This window comes from Sceloporus occidentalis, unplaced genomic scaffold (assembly GCF_023333645.1).
Source record: "Sceloporus occidentalis isolate IW3139 unplaced genomic scaffold, rSceOcc1.0.p SCAF_94, whole genome shotgun sequence".
NCBI classification, from domain to species: domain Eukaryota; kingdom Metazoa; phylum Chordata; class Lepidosauria; order Squamata; family Phrynosomatidae; genus Sceloporus; species Sceloporus occidentalis.
This window is the reverse complement of record NW_028317074.1, coordinates 2,236,402-2,260,397: the sequence shown is the minus strand read 5'-3', so window position 1 is coordinate 2,260,397 and position 23,996 is coordinate 2,236,402. Positions and strand designations below refer to the sequence as shown.

At 42.5% G+C, this 23,996-nt stretch overlaps 1 protein-coding gene across 1 annotated transcript; it reads right to left on the bottom strand.

Annotated features, from left to right (window-relative positions):
- Positions 1-7,479: 7,479 nt before the first annotated feature.
- LOC149284386 (protein chibby homolog 1-like) lies at positions 7,480-9,447 on the bottom strand. Its single transcript, XM_089496848.1, has 4 exons — positions 9,370-9,447; positions 8,622-8,727; positions 8,007-8,119; positions 7,480-7,560 (listed from the first exon to the last, which is right to left on the bottom strand). Exons 1-4 carry the CDS (start codon positions 9,445-9,447, stop codon positions 7,480-7,482), a joined length of 378 nt encoding a protein of 125 aa, XP_089352974.1.
- Between the last annotated feature and the right edge of the window lie 14,549 nt (positions 9,448-23,996).

Here is a 23,996-nt window from a genome sequence, read left to right as displayed (position 1 = left end):
AATGTACATGCATAAGTTATGTGAGCATGGATATGTTCATGTATTAGTGTATGTGAGCATGGATGTCTATGTAAAAGTGTGTGTGAGCACGGATGTGTATGTGTAAGTGTGTGAGCATAGATGTGTGAGTATAGATGTACATGTGTGTGTGAGCATGTATGTAAGTGATTTGAGTGTTAGCATAAATTGTGTTAAAATGAGTGTGTATGTGTGTTAGTATAAGTAAGTGCATGTTTTAGCATGTGTGTTTACATATGTGTGCCAGACTGTATGTTAGGGGGTGCAAGGGGCAATGATGGCACAGACAAGATGTTTGGGGGCAAATATGGCACAGATAAGATGTTTGGGGGCGCTGACAAGCTGGAGCAAAGATTGCACAAGCAGGCAGTTTGGGGCACTGATAAGCTGCTTGGGGAAAAGGTGACACAAGCTGTTTGGGGGCAAATGAGGTACTCACAAAGGTGGCACATGTTGATTGGTGAGGTTTGGGCACTCGAGGCAATTTTCGCACCAGGGCTCTGTGATTCTGGTTACGACCCTGCGTGGGCATTAATATGGAGTTGCTCGACGGAGTTAAGGTCAGAGCTCTGCGCAGGCCACTTGAGTTCCTCCACACTAAACTTGCCAAACCATGTCTGATGCACAGGTATACAGTCATGCTGGGACAGGAAAGGGGTTCTTCAAACCAGTGCCATAAATTTGGTGTCAGGGTCCTACCTCAATCCCCCGGCGGCAGCAAAGGTCTCCACCCGATGGTGGAGTCGCGGGACGTCCGGGACTTCGTCCGCGTACCACGCGGCTCCGTTGTATGCGACCGCGAGCCACGCGATCGCGGCCCACTGCGACCTACAGTAGGTAGTTGTTACATATCCCATCACCAAGACAATTGGTATCATATGCTACCTTTGGCAGAATTTGCCTATAACGATCAAATACACAGTTCCATCAGGACACGCAAATAAAAGGAGAAAACCAGCACCGACATACCAAGTGGGTGATAAGGTGTGGCTTTCATCCTCACACATTAAACTCCCAGGGCCCGCAAAGAAACTCAACCCTAAGTTTCTAGGTCCTTTTGCCATTACGGTGGTGTATGGTTCGACAGCAGTCTGTCTGGAACTCCCTGCTACTTGGCGCATACACCCTACTTTTCATGTGTCGCTTCACAAACGATGGGTTCCTGATCCCTATCAGACTCCTCCGCCTCCAATCACCGTGCAGGGTTCTGAGGAATACGAGGTAGACAGCATCCTGGACTCTCGCATAAGGTACGGAAGGCTGGAACACCTAGTGAGCTGGAAAGGATACAATCCTGAAGAACGTACCTGGGAACCTGCTATACATGTGCACGCCCCCTCCAAGGTGCGTGCGTTTCATATGACACACCCTAGCAAACCATCACCGGAATGCCCCAGGAGGTCCCGCATTCCCCAGACTCCAGTGCGGCGAAAGCCGCACAGGAGAAACGCCACACGTGGAGTGATGGCGGGGAGGCGTGGCCTGTGCCTCCACTGATGAGAAAGTCCTGGTTAGGGGCGGGACGAGTAGTGATTGACAGTCACTACTCCATTTGGACATACTGAGGAGGGATGGGTCTCTGTTATTGGTGGGGAGTAGCTGATTTCTAGAGGGCTATTTAAACCCACAGCTTCTAGGCCTCTTTACTTGATTGTTCAAGTCTCTACATACATGTTTGCTGATACCCCTTTATTGGATTTACTGGACTTTTGACCTCGGCTTGTTTATGGACTTTGATATACTTCTCCTACCCTTGATCTCGGCTTGTTTATGGACTTTGATATATTTCTCCTACCCTTGACCTCAGGATTGCTACATGGTACAGTTTATGCCTTGTTCTATTCTGTGGAATAAACTTGCTGATATTCCTGATATTGCCTGTTTGCCTCTATTGCATATCTGGTGTCTCACTGCGCTACGCTCCACACCCTGCGTACCCTACAGTGGGAAGCATACTGTACAATTGTCTAAAATGTCTTTATATGCTGCAGCATTAACCTTAACTTTGACTGGAACTTAAGGGCCTAGCCCAAAACTTTAAACCAGCCCAGACCATTATCCCTCCTTCACCAAACTTTACAATAGGCACTCTGCATTCCGGTAGGTAGTGTTCTGGCATCTGCCAAACTCAGATCCATCAGATTTACAGATAGTGATGTAATCCAGGGGCTTCCAAGTTTTTTCTGCAGTGGGCCACTTCATCAGAAATGTTGCGTGGGCCGCCCTCATTTTTTACCGAGAGAAAATATAGCCTTTTAGCTTTATAATGCATATTAATACAGGGTTAATTTGGCGATAATGAAAAAAAGCAGTGGAAACGTTTTTTTGTCAACTTTTATATGTCATTCTATCAATACTAAATTACTTAAACAGTAATACAAAGTCAGTCCACAAACCATTTAAAACACGTTTAGCCAAATAAAACTGCACAAGGCTGGAGCACATCAGTTCTCGGCAAGTTATACAAGATAGAATCTTATGTGATGGGACTGGGAGTAATCAGTATACTAAAAAAGTAATCATACACGGGATGCCTGAAGTCACAATTTACTGCCACTGATCTTTTTAATAAAATCTGCAGATTGAAACAGAGCAAATAACACAAAACCTTTACTTTTCCTCTCACTGATTTCTGGGCCAAGAAAGTTTTGTCCTCTGAAGTGACTACAAATTCAGGAGAGCGCACTTTATAAATTAATGTAATGTAATGAGGGCGTTTTTTCTCTGGATAAGTAAAATTAAACACACACACACAAGGACAGGATCTGCCACACCAGCACCCAAACACACACACCAGGACAGGCACTGTCACACTGACACCCAAACACACACACCAGGACAGGCTCTGCCACACTGACAGCCAAACACACACACCAGGACTGGCTCTGCCACACCAACACCCAAGCACACACACACACCAGGACAGGCTCTGCCACCCAGACACCCAAACACACAGCAGGACAGGCTCTGCCACCCATACACACACACACACACCAGGACAGGCTCTGCCACACCGGCACCCAAACGCACACACACCAGGACAGGCTCTGCCACACCGACACCCATACACACACTCATCAAGACAGGCTTTGCCACACCCAGACACACACCAGGACAGGCTCTGCCACACCGAAAGCCAAACGCACACACACCAGGACAGGCTCTGCCACACCGACAGCCAAACACACACACACCAGGACAGGCTCTGCCACACTGAAGCATAAAAAAATTATTTTCTACACTGCTTTGTCATTAACTGCCCCTTTTGTATTTTTGCCCCCTTGTGTATTAATGCCCCCGACAATCCCCCCTTTACTATTGATTAATGTGAATGTGTCCCCCCCATAACCTTGTGTATTGCCCCACTTTGTGCATTTATGCCCCCACACCCTTGAGGCCCCTGCCAACCCCCTGCCTTGCGTATTGATACCCCCACCCCTTTTGTATTGGTTAATGTGATGCCCAACCACCCTCTTGTCTATTGATGCCCCCACTGTCATGTGTATTACCCCCCCAGCCACAGACACCCCTGTTAATATTTATTTTGTAATGCCATAACCCAGCCATCCCCCCCTTGAATATGGGTCTGCTTTCCTATAACCCCTATTTCTTTATTAATACTCACATTTTTTTTTCCGCCATGTGTTCAAAGCGGCCGCCCACCTGCGAAGTTCAAAGCAGCCGCCCACCTGCGAAGTTCAAAGCAGCCGTCGTGCGGCTGTAAGACCGCATCCGCACGGCGGCTGCTTTGAACTTCGCAGGCGGGCTGCTGCTTTGAACATGGTCTGCCGGCCCACCGGGAAATTTCACGTGGGCCGCACCTCGAAGTCCGTTGGGCCGCATTTGGCTCACGGGCCGCTCGTTGGATGCCCCTGTTATCTCTCCATGCCCTGTGAGCTGAACATTCGAGTGTCTAGCTTATTGAGCAGAGGGGAATGGGCATTAATGGGCAGGTAGTTGCAGTCTTGAAGACTTTCAGGGATGTCACTGAAAATTTGAATCAGAGCACAGCATCTTTGGGCCAGGACATCCCACACACCAGTGGCCAAAGCGAGAGAGGTTTTACTGTGACAGACAACATGCTCAGCCCCCAGAGAACACAGCACGCCCCACACAAATTTACAGAAAGAAAAATTATGCAGCTACTAGAGCTAGCTGTATAGTATCCTCTGAAAAACCTACACTACCATTGTCAAAAGAGTGCAAAGTTATGACAAGCACCCACATCGGGCAAGTCTCAAAGACTTTTGTGGCCAAACCAGTGTAGTCCTCTCAAAGATGCATGCAAACTGGGAAGCCCCAGAAACGAGGTACAGCATTTATATGTTCTTTAAAGAAAATCAACTAACAAACCCTAAAATCAAAACATGTGGTTTGTTTAAAACAGGCAGTGATCATGATTCACTGCTTCTACTCTTTCGTATCACTGAATTTATAGAAGCTATCTTGTTCAACAAGTAGAGAAAAAACCCTAACTGCCAGGGGGCAGGCAAAGCCAAGGGGCCCCACTGGCCCCTTGCCCTCCCCAAGGTAACTAACATAAACACTGGTACACATATTTACACACTCATGTTCACACACACTAATACACTCATGCTAACACACACTCCTTATCCTAACACACACACACATTCTAACACATACACACTCATGCTAACACACAGTTACACAGACTCACTCATACTAACACACACACATTCTAACACATACACAATTAAACATAGTCTAATGCCAACATACATACATACTCACACACACTCCCTCCCTAATTTCCTTACCTTGTCACTCTTTTACTCTCTTACTCACTGGCTCCCTGCCTTACCCACTTACCTTCTCCAGAGCCTTCTTTCTAGCTGCTCACACACACTGTTCAATCTGCCATGCTTTTCCCACGGGGTCACACAACATTGCGCTACCTGTTCCCCAACACGTTCCTGCCTTCTTTTTGAAGAATTTTGATCCAGCCTTGGCAATTGCCTCCTCGGCCAGCCTACCCATGCACCCAAATCACATAAAGTGATGTTTCTTTTGAGAATATATTTTTCGCTAATTTAACCACTTGAGTGCCAGAGAGCTGGGGAGCATATAGGAAAATAAGAGCTTGATACCTGCTAAAATGCAGGGTTAAGTGATTGTGATATCACAGATAGCCCTCACTAAAATCCCTGTCTCTCATAAAAAAATACATTAAAAAGTACTTTTAAACCCTGTCATTCCCATCATGAGCCAGAATGATGAGGATGATGAGAGTTACAGTCATTAAACACCAGTGCACCAGTAGTGCAAGAAAGTTTGGTTTCCTTGTGTAAATATGTGTTTTCTACCAATATTTTGTTTCTGTAGTGAAGTTATGGGATGTATCTCAGAGTTCTGTATTCCTACCCTGTAATATATTGTGTAGCGTCACCTATGGGCATCATGTGCAATCTCCAGCCACATCAATTGCTTAAGTTTAGTAAGAAGGTTTGAGCTTTTAAGGACATTTTTTTTTTGTTACATGTGTGCATGTGTATGTGTCTGGGTATGCACATTAGTGTGTGTGTCTGGGAATGTTAGTGTTAGGTGTCCCTGTGTGTTAGTGCTCAGTGTCTAGTTGTATTGGTGTTAGTGCCCCTCCCAAGGTCAGGTTCTGCTTGTGCCCTTGAAAGAACTTACCCTCTTTAAGAACTGTGGAGTGGCATGGGGGGCCAGCCTGCCTGATTGCAGGAGAAAGATAACGTAATGGGGGAAAATCAAACAGAGCCCGAGAAGAGAGAGTTAAGATGCTTACTTCTTTAGGATGTACATGAGGTGGGGTTTTCTTTCTTTCGTTGCCTCCCACTCACACACATCACTCTCAGCACCACCACTGTCAATCACAAAGATCACATCCTCATCCTCACAGATCCGGCTATACAACACACGACTGTTGACACTTGACCACACAGATGACACTGTACCATACATGTACATACCACTCTCAGACACACAGATCAAACTCCACCACATAAATTGTATTCAGCCATACATACACACAACTTGAAGCCATGTACATCACATTTGGCCACAGAGATCACACTCTACCACACACGCCACTATCAGCTCTACAGATCACACTTGGCCACATAGATAAAGTTAGGTCACACAAATCACCGTTGCCCACACAGACCTGGTAGATTTCTTTGAGAGGAGAATTGTGGTTAAATTATATTGATTTCAGAGACCAACCACACTAAAATTGCACATATACAAATAACAAAACACTGATAATATAAAGAAAACTATACGACCACTTTATTTTTCATACAAAATATTAAACAAAAAAATAATTATGTCCTATTTAATAAATCTGCAAATATAAAATCTAAAACAAACTTCTACGATCCCAAATATGTTTTATTTCAAAATCATTTTAAACAAACTGCTTCCCACTCTGCCTTGTTTCTTGTCGTGTACAATAACAGCATCCTAGTTGGTCTGATATCCATGTATGGATAGTGCAAGAGAATTCCCAGCACTTGCACCTTTTGAGGTTTACAGAAACCTCTGTCATCAGGCTGTTAGAAAAGTGCCAAAAATATATAAAGGTGTGTATGGGTGTAAATATACAGGCATACATAGACAGTAGATATAGTATGAATAATGGTAACTGCACAATCATATGTACTTCATACAACTTAAAATTGTTTAATGCCAGAATATTGTGCATAAACACTTTTACATTTACATCAGGAGTATAAACGTTAAACTCCAAAAGACTGTAAACATATACATATATAACTGGGATATGCCAAAATCCTGTCATTCAAAGCAGAGTGACACGGCTCATGTCAATTGTTGCCCTTCAGGTCAACAGAAAAGGCCAAGAGAGGTAATTCTGACTGTAATACAACATATTTAACTTGCATTTTAATATACACTACGGGAGAACCTTGAAATTTACTTACAGTTGTATTTGTAGAATATTATAAAATTGTCTTCAGACAGAAACATTTTGCAGGACACAGAGACTAGAGGTTGTTTTACACAACTACCGGTATTTCACAACAATGTAAAAATGATGTCTGCTAAATGTAATTACACATTACAACTGAACTGCAGTTAAAGTGTATAAATATCTTCTAATTTTAACAACATATCCGTTCAATAAAACGCTATCTCCTTTCAATTAAAAACTATGTTTTGTTAACTAGACTAGTTTAAATAATGTATTAATTTCTAGAGCCAAATGGGCTGCTCCCTTTTCTGTTGCATGTTCATGTGCCAGACTTCCCCATAACCATCATCATACACATATATCCACTTATTAGTAAAAATGGGTTTTAGTGTATTGATCAAAATAAATAAATAAATATATATATATATATATATATATATTCAAAGGGGTTTGGTATGGAAGTAACAACATGAGCTAAATACTGCAGTCAGCCATGGATCAGGGAGAAGTCCCACTTGCAGTTGTCCTCTCTGTGCAAGCAAAGATTATTTTCTCCTCCCACTCAAGCTCTTCAACTCTTCTAGTTCTTTCTCCTTTAGGTGAGATTCAGCTGTTGTCTCAGAAAGCTGGATAAAGTGTAGATAATCAGATTAAAACACATTTAAGAAACACTCCCGATTTGAATTCCAAGTGTCAGGAGACAAAAAGCACAAGGGCTAAACTCTCCCACTGAAATGAATGGGAGTACTTTTTGCGCATAGGAGGTCTCATTAGACCTACATCTGCCTTTGGACTTGTGGGACAGTCAGGAGTAACAGAAAACACTACTGGAATGCTTGAGGAATAGTGGAATTGAAAGGAATAGTTACTAAAATGCAAATGTACAAAGTTAATTGTAAATATCTAGCTTATATCTCTAAAGACCGGAATACACATTCTCAAGCAATTTAAACTTTCGTCCAGTCTGATGCCTGCCCAAAGAAGGAGCTAAGGAGAGCCGTCTGATTTATTTTGCATCTGTATTTAACAGAATATTTCAAAACCAAAATTACCCATTTTTACAAATTCTTACCATGTCAAGTAAGATGTCTATTTTAAGACGCAGCAAGTTATTCTCTTCCTCCAGCTGTAAGTTTCTCTTGCGTAGCTTCTGAATTTCTTTTTGTGACCCTGTACCACCTGACTCTGCAATAGAAAAGAATGAAACAACTAAGATTGAATACATTACATATTAGGTTATCAGAAAAAAATGTGCAAAAGGAACCATCATATTGGCTATGGAACTACGACATAAGGTCCAGGAGAAAAGGACTGAATTGGCACTATGTGGCCAGACCCACTGTGCCCTGTGCATCATTCCGGCTGATGCAATGCTACTGAACTGCTCTGGTCTATTATTCAACAATAACGTAGAAATGTAGAGAACAGCAGTGAAACATAATGTTTGCTTGAATTATTGACCAAAACTACAATTGAATTATCTTTTTTTTATGCAAGGCTACAAAATAACACGCCTTACACATTTCCTTAAATTGTCATGAATAAATTCTGTGGTGGACCCAGTCAAAAAGATGAGAACTATTGTTCTGTGTAATAATATCACAATAGTTTATTCACTAGGAAGTCAGTGGCCTCAGTGGACCTGATACATTTCATGTGACAAGTAAGCATATGTGGGATTACTTACCGGTAATCCACTGCCCGTTTTCAAATTTTAAACTTTGGCCTGCTATGTTGATACTTGGGGACCCATAATCCAGACCCAACTCTACTTCTTTGGTTGTCCTGTCCAACTATATAAAAAAATGTATGCCAATAAAGGAGGAAAGCATGACTGGAGTGAATAATTTTGCAGAGTAGGTAATCTAGATTTATTACAGTGTCCCCTACGGATTTTTACAAGCTGTGTTGGTACTAGTTGGTTTTAGGGCAACAGATCTACGTCCTATAGATTAGGTATAGCAAAAGGGGTAGATTCAAAGTGATTTCTGAATTACAACTGAGCTACAATTTAAGAAGGGACTCCTGTCATTATTTGATTACTATATGAAATACATATATTAAAAGTATTAAGATTATGATATAAAGTATGGTATAAAAAAACTTTCAAAAAGGAAACAATGTTTTTTAAACATCTCTAGTTTTTGCATAATATAATATTTCAAGCAGTTGTATATTACCAATTTGTATGTGTTCTACCTATGTTATTTTAGCTCAATCTAGTAGATAAACACAATCACACTGCCTACGGTAAACAATAGAATGGCTCAGTGTTAGTCAGCCGGACAAGAATAATACAAGTTATGGAATAAAATAATATTTTTGTCTCCTTTAATAAGAGAGACGCTAATCTTTTCACCATTCTCGCTCTGTACTGAAATGTTTGTGGAACTGATAATATTGAAGCAGGAATTAATATTCACGTAAATACATACTGAATGCAGATTGGAAAGAGAGGCAGATTTTCTAGGTGGTGTTTTCTTCGGACTGAATGTGTTACCAAAGAGAGGCATTTTCCCCAAAAACCAAGCAGATTCCAGTGTTAATCTGACTCCGCTGAAGTTGAGGTTCCTTGAAAAAATAAAACAAAATTCTAATTCAAAGGGGAAAATGCATTTTTCTTTGCCGCAAAAACACCTAATACATACATGCAGTGAAAACTAAACAGTGTTCTTATTTATGGTAAGGATGCGGTACATTTACTACTATTGACTTATAAACAATGAACTCACAATCAAAACATGCTGTGGTGATATCACTTCATAGCTGCTCCACCTAGGACCTGCTCCTGGTATCCAGAGTTTGATGAACGACCCAAATCAGTTAGGAGGAGCTGATTGACACTTGTGTTTCTCAAATAACTTTTATTAAGAACTTTGCATCTACCAAAACACTCAGATTTGTTTTTTCCACTTTGTTCTACAGGAAAGAAAGTCTGTGTCTTAGTGCATGAGTCCTAGTCCTAGTTGGTGAGGTAAGTAAATAATTTGCAGAAACAAATCCACAAAATGAGTGGAGGCAGCCATGGGGTACATTATTATATTAGGAGTTAAATTAGAAACGTAATATAAAGAATAAAACAGAATACATCTGTAAATCCAGAATAATATCTATACTGTCCATCGGATTAGTGATCACACAGTGAATTTCCAGACACAATCATGTTACTCGCAGATGAACTGTAAATGCAGAATCTAAAAAAGAAACAACTATACCGCACCATAAATGCAAAACAATCGATGCATTTAGCTGAATAATCAGAATGTGGAATTACACAGTATTGAACAAAAAGAAAACCCGCGACTACGGCAGTAGTAGATCTAGATGCAGCACTGGCAAGCCTACATTTTAAAATAAGAACTTCGTCTTCTTCAAATAAAAATGAACATTTAAAAGGTCGGTTACCTGGACAACCTGGACAATCGACGGGTCACAACCAGCAGCAACTAACGAGTGATATCCTCGAATCGCGATTCCACTCCGCTCATTGCCCATGCGCAAGAAGCGGGTTTAACTACCAAGCAGATCGAAGCGGGGGTGAATATATACAAGAACCTTAAACACTCACATATATTACCCACATTTTATGCTTTATATCCAACATTCGTGAATACACGAAAAGTATCTAAGTAACCACGGTTAACGAAAACAAGAAGTCGAGCGATTTACCCGTCACATAAGTAAATGGACTAATCCCAGGCGTTCCTTGCCATAGCAACAGCTTGGCGTGCAACTGTCAGGACTGTACCATTGTGTGTGTATTCGTTAAATGGGTGTTTTATTTCCTTTATGGCCTTACATCATTATTTTTACAATCTTCTATAATAATATTGCGGTGGAATATTAATTAAAACATGCGTAACAAGTCACTTCGCTCAATGGTAAGAAATACAAAAATATGGTTTTGCCCAGTTTCTAAGGAAACTAAACAAGCTAAATAACAGAGCGCGCGTGCTCCCGGTTCCCGAAATTTCAACTCAGGCTTCATTATGCATTATTGAGGACCATCTCTGTCAGTCAAATGAGCTTATCTGGCCCTGCAGAATCCATAGTTTAATTATTATTATTTTTAAGACTCTCATTCATTTAATTAAGCATTATGCGTGGCCAACCAAACTCTTCTTGCAGAAGACACTCACTGGGGTTGAACCTTCATAATACATAGTACAACTATATCGGTCTCCTGTGTTTATTAAGATATTTTATTCTGCAAGTTGCTTTCCCTTTCCTAGCCCGGTCTGTTCGGTATTTGCCTGCCTTTGTCCAATTATCTGTGCATGTTCATGGAGATTGCCTATATTTTTAGTTTGTCACATGACGCCATACTCTTAACCTTATGAGGGCCAATCCTCGTATAATGCCACAAGAAGATAAAACACCTTGCATGTGTGTAGTGTCTTTGGACCATTCATGACCCCAAATCTTCTTGTTCTAGAGCTGAAAAGTTTGCAGATGAGAGCCTTTATTTTGCTTCCTGTATGAAGTCTGAATTCCAGGATGTCTGAACATTTTATGAGTTTGCCTCTTGCTCCTTATGCTAGGTTTCCACTTGGGTTTTTGTCCTGCGTTTTTTTTCTTGATGAAAAACGCCAAGAAAACTGCCACTGCATTTTCCTGCGTTTTGGCGTTTTTTTCTGGAGTTTTTTCTGGCGTTTTAGCCTTTCTGTGGAAATTGCTTTTTTTGACCTTAGGCAGTTTTTCCAGCCTTTACAAGTTAGAAGTTTCACCCAGCTAAAAGGGATTAGGATAAATGGCAAGTATCTGCCCCCTGATGTCATTTACTTGGTAGAGTTCTACTTAAACGCCCCAGCGGACCCTTTTGTCACTTTTCTGTGGTTTGTATGGCGTGCTTTATTCCGAATGTCTGCTCCTCTAGGAAGATTGGCCCCAAATGATGGTGCAAATTGTTTGCTGTTGCTTTTGGCACGCAGGATCCAGTTGATGCGTCGCGTATGTTTGTTTGTAATGGCATGTTTGTTCCAAATGGTGTAGAATTCAATATGAACTTTGTTTTGTGTGAAACTGTTTGTTTCCAGCCTATTTCTCGTAGTTCACACAGATACTGGGTCCATCCTCTGCATTGTAACTGTGGAAAAAACGCCATAAAAAACGCCAAGGCAATAAACCCACATGGCTTTTTCATGGCGTTTTTTCTCTCCCATAGACTTCTATTGGAGAAAAACGCCAAGATTTCCTTGCAAAAAACGCCAGAGTGTCAACATGCTGCGATTTTGAAAAACTGCCACAGAGCCCAAAAAAGCAGAAAAACGCCAAAGAGGACTGAAAAAACGCCGAACAGAAAAACGCCAAGTGGATATGGCATTCTGCGATTTCCTATTGAAGAACAGCTAACATCTGGCTGCTGCGTTTTTTCACTAAAAAAACGCCAGGTGGCGCTATTGGCGTTTTTATGGGCGTTTTTAGCAAAAAAAAACCAAGTGGAAACCTAGCCTTAATAAATCAGCAAGACAAAGCTTCTTCACCAAAAAAAAAATGACTCCTGAAATAGGCGTTTCTGCTGACCACATTATGATTAGCAGGGACTTTAACTTAATTAGCATAATAAATGCCCAGCCAATTATTCACTTTTAGATAAAGAAATAGCAACAGAACGGCAATTTGAATGAGCAAAATCAAAGTATTCTAAATGAATGACAATAATAAAAACTTTAGAATCAAAGGATGAAAGAGGAGCAATACAAATTCTTAAGATAATCAAATTTGTATAAGTTAAATCATTAGCCAATCATATGAATTGTCATGAAATGATTAAATCACTTTGCAATAAAGATAAAATGGATTATAATAAATATAAAATAATATCATAATATAATAATATAATCAGCATAGACAGTTAACTGTAAAAGTTAATGATCAATAACGCTGAAATGAAAAGTTAAATTAATGAAAATACAGTGCTATAACAAATAATTACAATATACACACACGAAGCATTTAATAATGGGAATTGATCTGAATATTAATTTTATTTTAATGTAGTGTTAGTTTATTTGGATAAAAGAACAAAATGAAGTATATTAAATAGCAGACTATTGTTTCTTGATAATCAGACCCAGCAGACCAACTAACTACTTTTCCCACAATCCCAACCAACTCATCACAGACTATGACAGAATAGGAGTTGAGGTGATACTATACCTGATCATTAAGTGCCTTGCGACCAGTCTGACTCCATGGTACCTTCCCCGTCTAGCCTACCTTATCTACGCAGCATCACAGGGGTTAACGGGAGCGGAAATCCGTAGGTTCGCTGTCAGGAGTTAAAGGGCTGTAGAAGCGACTTAATTGGTTGATGTCAGAGGAGGCCCCTGCAGGCGCCCAATAGAGTCGCTTGCACGGCCCTTAACCCCTTCAATCACAGGGGTTTTTGGTACCTCAAGTCCCAGAGCAATTTTGCCATTTTTGCGCTATGCAATCACCGATTATTTTCTTTTCCTGTGAATAGTGTACCCATGTATACAATATATTGTTTTTTCAAGGAAAGATAGAGCTTTCTTTTGATACCATAGTTGGATGATTAGCTGAAAATGTAGAATGAGAAATTTAGTAAAAACTAGCGAAAATTAGAAAAAAAACAAACTAAGATTTTTTACATTTTCCCTCTGAATCCTCACAAAATTAGGTAAAGTGATGGAAAATTGGTTAGAGGTCCTCTTAGCTTACCAGCTACAACTAACACACTTCTACATCTTATTTCCTCCTCCTACTTTCCTAAAAGTGCCACAGCTAAGTAAATGACCTGACCTCAACCAAACAGAATTCCAGAAGCCTCTTTATTATCCTACAGAATATACCTATAAGGACTTGAACCAGCGACCCAGTGCTTACAAAACACCGCACCTAGGTCTTCACCTGGAGGCTATGCGTCTGTTGAGATCTGTCTTCTCTTGACAGTGACCACATAGTTTGGCTCTCTTACCTGTGACCAATTATGCCACCGATCAGTGGCCCAAACAAGTACTCATGTGTCCTGTGCTGCTGCTGGATTAAATGTGTGTCACTGTTATCAGTTCCTGATACCTGGTTTGACCTGCATTTATATCATTTGTGGATCTTGGATTATCCATCTGAATTGTTTTCATGGAGTTTATTGATATCAAGCGCTAACCCTTCATGGTCATAATGCCTTATCTGGTGTTCTGAATTAGCCTAACTTGCCTAGCACTAAGCAAAGTACAATCATACACTAAACTCAGTCCTAGATAAGGCTGCTCCTACTGTTGTTACCCACCCCCCATGCTTTCTATCTCAGCCATGGCATGTCAAAAAAAAATTACTTTGACTCAATAATGTCTAACTTCTTAATGGTCAACCCTTAATGCTTTTTAAACTGCCCCCCATTACCCAGTACCTACCCATTTATTTAACCTCTCTCTTGCCACCAATATGTTCCCATCCTTCAAACATGCTCTCCTGTCTCCCATTTTAAAGAAACATTCCCTAAACCCTACATCCCCATTTAACTTCTGTCATGTTTCCCTTCTAACCCTGACCTCCAAAGTACAGTGTTTGCCCGATTATAAGACAAGGGTTTTTTTTCAGAGCAAATGCTCTGAAAAATAACCATCGTCTTATATTCGAGGTCGTCTTCTAATCAGACCTCAAATAGAGGTCTGACTACAAGACTAAGATCCAGATCCCCCGCAGCACTGCAGGGGACCCAGATCCTCCTCTCCGGCAGCCGGTGGAGGTCTGTGCAATGTGCGCATACAACCTCTGCTGCTGCCGGCACTTCTGTCAGGGCTTCTATGACGGAGCAACGGCATCACATGACCTTCCGGTGCTCATTCATAGAAGCCGCGTTGGAAGTGGAGTTTGTATATGCGCATCGTGCAGACCTTCACCGGCTGCCACCACTACACACCAAGGAATCTGAAGCACAGGGAGAAGTCTAGGGAAGCACTGGTAAGTCGGGGGAGGGTAAGAGTGGCAAATGGGGAGGTATAAGGGCTTTCTAGAGGCAGAGTGGCATTTAGGGGGTTAAGAGGAATATCAGGGAGGCAGAGTGGCATATAGGGGGTTAAAGGAATATCAGGGAGACAGAGTGGCATATAGGGGGTTAAAAGGAATATAAGGGAGGCAGAGTGGCATATAGGGGATTAAGAGGAATATTAGGGAGGCAGAGTGGCATATAGGCCGTAAAAGGCATATCTGGGGGGGCAGAGTGGCAAATAAGGGGTATAAAGCATAACTGGGGGCAGGTTTGCAAATAAAAGGAAATAAATATAAAAAAAATCATAGTTTACATGTGAATTAATATTTACTATTAAAACTTTTTTTCTTACAGGGTAGTCTTATATTTAGGCTTTTTCTTTTTCTTTTTCTAAATTAATATTCAAATTTTGGGGGGGGTAGTCTTATAATCAGGGTCGTTTTATAATCCAGCAAACACAGTACTGTAATCACCTAACCTACTTTGTTTCCTCTATTTGCTTGACACATTACAATCTGGTTTCCATCAATAAAACTCTACAAACACAGTCTTCAGCAAAATTACCATATTTGGTAAATGCTCTGAAAAATACCTCTTATATATGAGGTCGATTTATAATCGGACCTCAAATAGAGGTCTGACTATAAGACTAAGATCCAGATCCCCCACAGTGCTGCAGGGGGCCTGGATCTTCATCTCTGGCAGCCAGTGGACATCTGCGCAATGAGGGCAGACAACCTCCGCTGCTACATGGCACTTCCACCGGGGCTGCTATGACGGAGGGGGACAGAGTGGCATATAGGGATATAAGGCATATCTGGGGGTAGAGTGGCAAGCCTGGGATCAGATTTGCATAACTGGGGGGGGGCAGGTTGGCAAATAAAAGGAAATAAAAGCAAGAAATCAATTATAGTTTTTATTAATTATGAAAAAATTGTTTACATGTGAATTAATATTTACTAGTAAAACTTTTTTCCTATAGGGTAGTCTTATATTCAGGCTTTCTTTTTTCCCTAAATCAATATTCAAATTTTGGGGGGTTGTCTTATAATCAGGGTGTTTTATAATCAAGCAAATATGGTACTAACAATTAGACTTGCGCATTCGTCTTCGGGCGAACATGAAAACGAGCACGAAGAGGCTGTTTTTTTGTTCGTTCCGAAGACACGCCGAAGAGAATACAGTGCCGGCAAAACGTAGGAGAAGACGAAGACTCACAACCACGAAGAATCGAAGATTCTTCGTGATCGTCTTCGTTTTTGCCGCGCAGCCGCCAAAATTTCAAACAGGAGTGAGCTGATCTCGTCTGTCCAATCAGCTCACTCTTGTGACGTCACGCTAAGGGTCTCCTCCAATGCCTGTGCTGCTGTTTTTTGAATTCTGAAGGCGCCTTTATAAGACCAGAGCTTGCCTGAGAGATCCATTCATTTTTCGCTGTGACTGCTTTGGCAACACTGCTGTGCTGCATCCGAGCGTTACAGAGAGAGATTGTTCTGTTCTGTGTGAGACTGGTAAGCCTTAGCCTGCCATTTCTCACAGTGTACTTCATCCTCACTTCAGTGCTACTTAATATAATTAATAATAATAATTTGATTAATTTAATTTTTTTTATTTAATTTGTCATCAACTGTAGTGTAAGTGCTGTTGAGTTGACAGTGCACCCAGTGCCTCAGTGGCACTGGGGTGCCCTTGCCCTGGGCTGGCACTAGTGCCTATTGCCTGTCCTGCTTAAATAAATTAAATAGAATTTATAAATAATAATTTAATAGAATCTATAATTTAATAGTTCATTATTATATATATATATTTGTCAGTCATATATATATATATTCTATAGTATACTAGTGTAGAGTGTACTGTAGACATTCATCTACTAGTGTCTAATTTAAAATCAGTAATATTAATTAATATAATTAATAATTGAATTCATTATAAAATTATATATATATTTGTCAGTTATAGTTAGTAATAGTATACTAGTGTAGAGTGTACTGTAGACATTCAAGACATCTACTAGTGTCTAATCTAAAATCAGTAATATCAATAATTCTATAATTCTTTCTTGTCTTAATAGTTAATTAAATTAGCTATAAATAAAAGTAATAATATTAAATAATTACTACTAGCGTATAGTTCAGCTAATCTTATTAGTACTGGTGCTGCAGCTCTATAGTTTGTGCTTTGTTTTAGCAACAGCAAGAGACCAAGTCAATTAATCTTTCATTTTATTTCATTTGTTTTGCTCACCTCAGTCCATCAGTGAAGTGAACTTGTTGGGCTAGTGAGTGCAGCCGCATAAGTGCTGTGTTTTTTTTTGATCAGCAAGCAGTGACGTTAACTGTTTTGCAAAGATTTTCTCATTTATTTTACATTTTATTTCAATTTTATTAAAAGTACCCTTAGTGTTTTGCTCACCTCAGTCCATCAGTGAAGTGAACTTGTTGGGCTAGTGAGTGCAGCCAGCAGTGAAGCTAACTGTTTTGCTGTGACATTTTATTTTATTTCTAATTCTTTTCAAGAAAAATTGACTGTGACGAGCTGTACTAAGCAAAGCTTCAAGATACTAGCTGTAGTACTAAAATAATTCTAATCTTCTTTAATCTTAATCTATAATATATTATAAATAATATATAACAATATAAATTCTAATTCATAATCTATAATATAAGTAATTCTAATTCTAAATTCTAATTCATAATCTATATTCTTCTATCTATAATACATAATATATAAGTAAATTATTTCTAATCTATTAATATTATATAACTTAATATTAATTAATAAATCATATACTGAATCTGATTTAACCTCACTTTAGCTTAGTGGGTTTGAGAGCGTCTGCCTAGAGGTAGACTTATAGTAAGGAAATATAGCTTTAGGCTAGCATAGTAGTAGGCTAAGCTCTTAGGCCCGTGTAAATTCAAATTAAAAATAAAATACTGCTAGTTATTAAATAGTTAATCTTGAGTTAATAATTTAAATAACTTTAGCACTTTGGCAGATTGCACACAGCACAGTGCAGTAGTGCATAGTTTTACTTTTTAAGCAGTAGCACTGAAGAGAACTTCCTCTAATTTTTTGTCTTTAATTCGTTTTTCCTTTTTTTTTTATTTTTATTTTTTTTTATTTTTTTTATAGTTTTTTAAACACTACACTACACAACACAAAATTTGAAATGGATCCTCCTTTTGGGACTAAGGAGGGACAAGCTCCATCTACCACCGCCACCACCAGCACCACCACCAGCACCACCACCAGTTCTAAGATGCAGCCTTTGCGTCAGTCTAGTCGGCCAAGTAGGCCAAGCTCTCGCTTATCATTTGGGGAAGCATTGCTTGAAGGATCATCAAGTAAAGGAAAGGCACCAAAAGCAGGCAGTAGTAGTGCGGCTAGGCCCACAAGCTCTATGGTTTTTTACGGAAAGCCTAAAGCACCAGAAGCACGTTCAAAGTTAAAGGGTAGCACAAGTAGTACCAGCCCAGTGACTAAAAAGAAGTGCCTTTTGCCCCAAGCAGCATCTTCCCCATCCACCAGCAGCATGCAAGGTACCAAGCAGAGCCAAATTAGCAGCAAGACTCAGAGGGGTCCCAAACCAAAGCGATCTCATTCCTTTGTAGGGAAAACCACCACCACCACCACCCCCACCTCTACCGCCTCTACCACCACTAGTGCTGCGCCTACTGTTCCCACTGGTACCGCCACGCCATGTCCTCCTAGTACCTCTAGCAAGCCACCAAGTCCTTACAAAATTTTTGTAAAGACAGTTAGAGAGAGGGCTACACATAGTGGAACTCCACCTAGCGAGGTAGCAGAGGAGCCTGAGACTGAGAGGCCAAGTGCAGAGTCTATTCTTCCTGCTCGCACTACTACTAGTCACGAGTCTCACGACGATATCAGTCTTAGCTCCAGCCTAGCAGGAATTCCATTCGATCTGGCTAATGAAGAGCTAGACTATGAGCCAGAGGAAGTAGAGGAGATGAGTGGTCAGGAATCAGATTCCTCAGGGAGCAGTGTCCAAATGACTAGTGCACAATTTTCCCCTGAGCCTCCACCTTCTCCGCTACGATCATCACCACCACCACCACCACCAGCAGCAGCAGCAAAACCTAGCAAATCTAAAGCAATTAGCAGTCCCACTATGGCCAGTACTGTTACCACCAGTCCCACCACCACTAGTTCTGCCTCTGTTCATCCACCCCGAGCAGTAGGAGCAGCACCCAAGGCACACTCCAAGGCTATGCGCGCCCCAATTTGGGAGCACTTTGAAAATGTTGAAGAAGGGCGCTATGGAAAGTGCAAACATTGTGGGAAGCTAATAAGCAGAGGGAAAGTGTCTGGCCATTTTACCAGTGCTAGCATGAAGCATCACCTCAGCACTCAACACAACGCTGTGCTATTGGGGAAAGATGCAGAGGGAAAACTTAGTGCAGGCAGCATAGCTGGTGGCCGTGGAAAAACCCCAACAGCTTCTTCTTCTGAGCCAATAGCAGCAGCAGCAGCAGCAGCAGCAACTAGTGCTGGCAGCCAGAGACCAAGGCAGGTTGGAGCACTGCATGTCCAGCCCACCCTGGAACAATTTGTGGCATTCCAATCCAAAAGGTCAATGCCCAAACAGCAGGCCAATAAAGTAACGCGACTGATTGGTCAGTTCATTGCTGTTGGAGGGGCATCCTTCTCTATGATCGAAGGGGAGCCTTTCAAACAATTGATGGCGGCTGTGGCTCCACAATATACAGTTCCGTCACGTTCCACTTTCAGCAGGAACATTGTCCCCTCATTGTATCGGTCCTGTGTTGCAGCAGTGAAAGAGGAGCTTTCCAAGGCTGCTGGTCAGTCTGTTCATTTCACTACAGATTTGTGGAGTGCACCTAGCGGCCAGCATGCCTTTCTTTCTTTGACAGCACACTGGTGGCAGCCCGGTGTGTCTAAGGAAGCTGCTGCAGCAGGCTACCGATCTTTCCTTCTCCATGCAGAAGTGATGGATGAAAAGCACACTTCCCAAAACATTCTGCATGCGATGAGGAAAATGTTTAGCCTTTGGGTGGGAGCAGAGGCGGGCACCAATGTTGAAGTTGGTTTTGTGGTAACTGACGGAGGTGCCAATATGGTGAAAGCGCTGCGAGATGGTCATATTGTTGGTGTGCGCTGTGCAGCCCACATCATCCATCTTGTAGTGAAGGCAGCAATGTCAGAAGGAACTAATGTGGCAGCAGTAGTTCTGTCCCGCTGCAGAAAGATCGCTGGGCACTTTCACCATAGTGTTAAGGCTAGCCAACTTTTGAGGGAAGAGCAAGAGAGGTCAGGTCATCCCGTACACTGCCTACGTCAGGATGTCAGTACACGGTGGAACTCCACGTTAGACATGCTCGAGAGGATTTTGGAGCAGCAGAGGGCAATCCATAATCTTGCCTCAGAGCACAATATTGGGATTACCTCTCCATTGAATAGGGAGGATTGGACAGTGATCGCCCAGCTAGTGGCAGTCCTTAAACCATTCAGGGATGCCACAGAAAATTTAAGCTCAAACACTGCCAGTCTGGCCCAGGTAATCCCAGTGTTCTCCCATCTAGGCAGCAAGATGGATGTGTTCCTTGGAAACCGTGAGGCTGTTCAAGGTGGCACTCGACATCCTGACATAACAGCCATAGTCAGGAAGCTGAAGGATCTGCTAAAAGTACACCTTCGCAAACGAATGGAAGAGAGTCCCGAAATGATGCTAGCGTGCCTTTGCGATCCAAGAATTAAGGGAAAGCTAGCTTTGAAATTTAATGTTCTCAGTAGCTACCGGGAGCAATTGGTCAACAAGGTGCGTGACTGGCAGCGTAAAATGGGAATGCTGTCCGAGGAGGGAGAGGTGCAGGAGGAGGAAGAGATGATGTGGTCTGCTACTCCTAGCAGCAGCATCAGCAGCAGTGCCACAAGCAGCACAACACAGCTGAGTGGAGCAGCTGCGTTTTGGGAAGAGGCACTTGGGAGTATAGTTGGACCATCTGACAGAGCTAGCAGCAGAAAGGAGAGTAGTGCTGCTGAAATGGTCAAACTTTACCTCTGTGAAGTTCCTTCTGCGCCCAATGTTGATCCTCTTAGCTACTGGGATGAAAAGAAGAGTGTGTGGCCTGCACTCTCATGGGTTGCGCAGCAGCTACTATCATGTCCGCCAACCACTGTTCAAAGTGAGCGCGTGTTTTCTATGACTGGAAACATACTGAGTCCACAGCGCTCACGCATGGCACCTCATCTGATGGAGCAGATTGCCTTCCTTAAATTCAATCTGCCCAAGTTGGGATACCCAGCTCTTAGCTTGGAAAGTTAATTTTTTTTATCTGTAATGTTTAAGGTAGTTTCTCCCCCTGGTTGCACGTGTTTGCGGTGTGGCAACGTCTGCTACCTCCGCCGGTGTAGCCAATTTACGCTAGGGCCTAGTGTCTGAGTTCTGGAAGTTCGCTCCCAAACGCCATGGACTGACAGACTTTCATGCTTTGCCCTGGGGTGAAACAGGTGAGCTGGTCGTCAATTGCCCACTCATTCGCCTTTTCCAATGCTGCTGCTGCTGCTGGTGGTGGTGCCAGCATCTTTTGCCAGTTCGCTTCCTGGCTGAAATCATGCCTCAAATGTCCCTAATGGAGAGGGTAGTTTCTCCCCCTGGTTGCACTTGCTGCGGTGTGGCAATGCCTGCTACCTCCGCCGGTGTAGCCAATTTACGCTAGGGCCTAGTGTCTGAGTTCTGGAAGTCTGCTCCCAAACGCCAAGGACTGACAGTCTTTGGATGCTTTGCCCTGGGGTGAAACAGGTGAGCGGGTCGTCAATTGCCCACTCATTCGCCCTTTCCAATGCTGCTGCTGCTGCTGCTGGTGGTGCCAGCGTCTCTTCTCTGCCAGTTCGCTTTCTGGCTAGTGTCATGCCTTAAATGTCCCTAATGGAAAGGGTAGTTTCTCCCCCCCTGGTTGCACTTGCTGCGGTGTGGCAACGCCTGCTACCTCCGCCAATGTAGCCAGCTTACGCTAGGGCGTTGTGTCTGAGTTCTGGAAGTTCGCTCCCAAACGCCAAGGACTGACAGTTTTTGGATGCTTTGCCCTGGGGTGAAACAGGTGAGCGGGTCGTCAATTGCCCACTCATTCGCCTTTTCCAATGCTGCTGCTGGTGGTAGTGCCAGCGTCTCTTCTCTGCCAGTTCGCTTCCTGGCTAGTGTCATGCCTTAAATGTCCCTAATGGAGAGGGTAGTTTCTCCCCCCCTGGTTGCACTTGCTGCGGTGTGGCAACGCCTGCTACCTCCGCCAATGTAGCCAGCTTACGCTAGGGCCTAGTGTCTGAGCTCTGGAAGTCTGCTGCCAAACGTCTAGGACTGACAGTGTTTGGATGCTTTGCTCTGGGGTGGAACAGGTGAGCGGGTCGCCAATTGCCCACTCATTCGCCTTACCCAATTCTGCTGCTGCTGCTGGTGGTGGTGCCAGCGTCTCTTCTCTGCCAGTTCGCTTCCTGGCTAGTGTCATGCCTTAAATGTCCCTAATGGTAAGGGCAGTTTCTCCCCCCTGGCTGCGTCTGTTTGCGGTGTGGCAACGCCTGCTACCTCCGCCGGAGTGGCCAGCTTACGCTAGGGCCTAGTGTCTGAGCTCTGGAAGTCTGCTGCCAAACGTCTAGGACTGACAGTGTTTGGGTGCTTTGCCCTGGGGTGAAACAGGTGAGTGGGTCGCCAATTGCCCACTCATTCGCCTTTCCCAATTCTGCTGCTGCTGCTGCTGGTGGTGGTGCCAGCGTCTCTTCGATGCCAGTTCGCTTCCTGGCTAGTGTCATGCCTCAAATGTCCCTAATGGTAAGGGCAGTTTCTCCCCCCTGGCTGCCTCTGTCTGCGGTGTGGCAACGCCTGCTACCTCCGCCGGAGTGGCCAGCTTACGCTAGGGCCTTGTGTCTGAGCTCTGGAAGTCCGCTGCCAAACGTCTAGGACTGACAGTGTTTGGGTGCTTTGCCCTGGGGTGAAACAGGTGAGTGGGTCGCCAATTGCCCACTCATTCGCCTTTCCCAATTCTGCTGCTGCTGCTGGTGGTGATGCCAGCGTCTCTTCGATGCCAGTTCGCTTCCTGGCTAGTGTCATGCCTCAAATGTCCCTAATGGTAAGGGCAGTTTCTCCCCCCTGGCTGCGTCTGTTTGCGGTGTGGCAACGCCTGCTACCTCCGCCGGAGTGGCCAGCTTACGCTAGGGCCTTGTGTCTGAGCTCTGGAAGTCCGCTGCCAAACGTCTAGGACTGACAGTGTTTGGATGCTCTGCTCTGGGGTGAAACAGGTGAGTGGGTCGCCAATTGCCCACTCATTCGCCTTTCCCATTTCCATTTCATTATTTTCCTTCTGATACACAACCAACCAAACATAACACACACAATAACACAAATAACACAGTGACATAACACATAACACACATAACACAGTGACAAGTGACAACACACATAACACATACACATACAATGCAAAAATCACAAGGACCTTTCCTCTTGTTATTTGTCCTGGCCTTCATTTCTACACTCACTAGCATTAACGCTATAACTCACACTTCATACTATAACATTTTTCCATCCACATACCTGCCAACAGACCCAACTTTTTCAGGGACAGTCCTGCTTTTTTCCAGTCCTGTCCCATCTAATTTAGCTAAACTAGGTATGCAAATACACGTTGGTAGTTATAGCTCGGTAGGTAGCACTAGTATAAACATTAAATAAATATAATAAAGTACTAAATAATAAATCTAACTTTAAAATACATTTAAATAAACCCCTAATTTTTTTTTAAAACCCATTAAAATTAAATTATTATTTAGACATAATACATCTTTAACCAAAGCAGTGCACTGCTACTAATCTTAAACATAACCGTACATTAACCCTAAGCTATTTTTTAGTTCTTGTCCAACATTTTTCCATCCGCATACCTGCCAACACACCCAAGATTTTGGTGGACAGTCCTGCTTTTTTCCAGTCCTGTCCAGTAAAAGTTGGGTTGTTGCAAAGTATGCCATTGTAAATAGGTAGCAAATGTTAGGCATGTATTACAAGTGGTCCAAAATCAATTTAAAAATGTAAAATAATCCCTATTCTTTTATTAAACATCTATGGATGTG

What these genes read in the sequence shown, in the direction of transcription:
- LOC149284386 (XM_089496848.1), bottom strand. Translation starts at nt 9,447, where the DNA reads ATGCCTCTCTTTGGTAACACATTCAGTCCGAAGAAAACACCACCTAGA. An exon ending in AAACGGGCAGTGGATTACCG is followed by an intron (nt 8,120 to 8,621) that starts GTAAGTAATCCC and finishes TTTCTATTGCAG; the next exon opens with AGTCAGGTGGTACAGGGTCA. An exon ending in TAGACATCTTACTTGACATG is followed by an intron (nt 7,561 to 8,006) that starts GTAAGAATTTGT and finishes CACTTTATCCAG; the next exon opens with CTTTCTGAGACAACAGCTGA.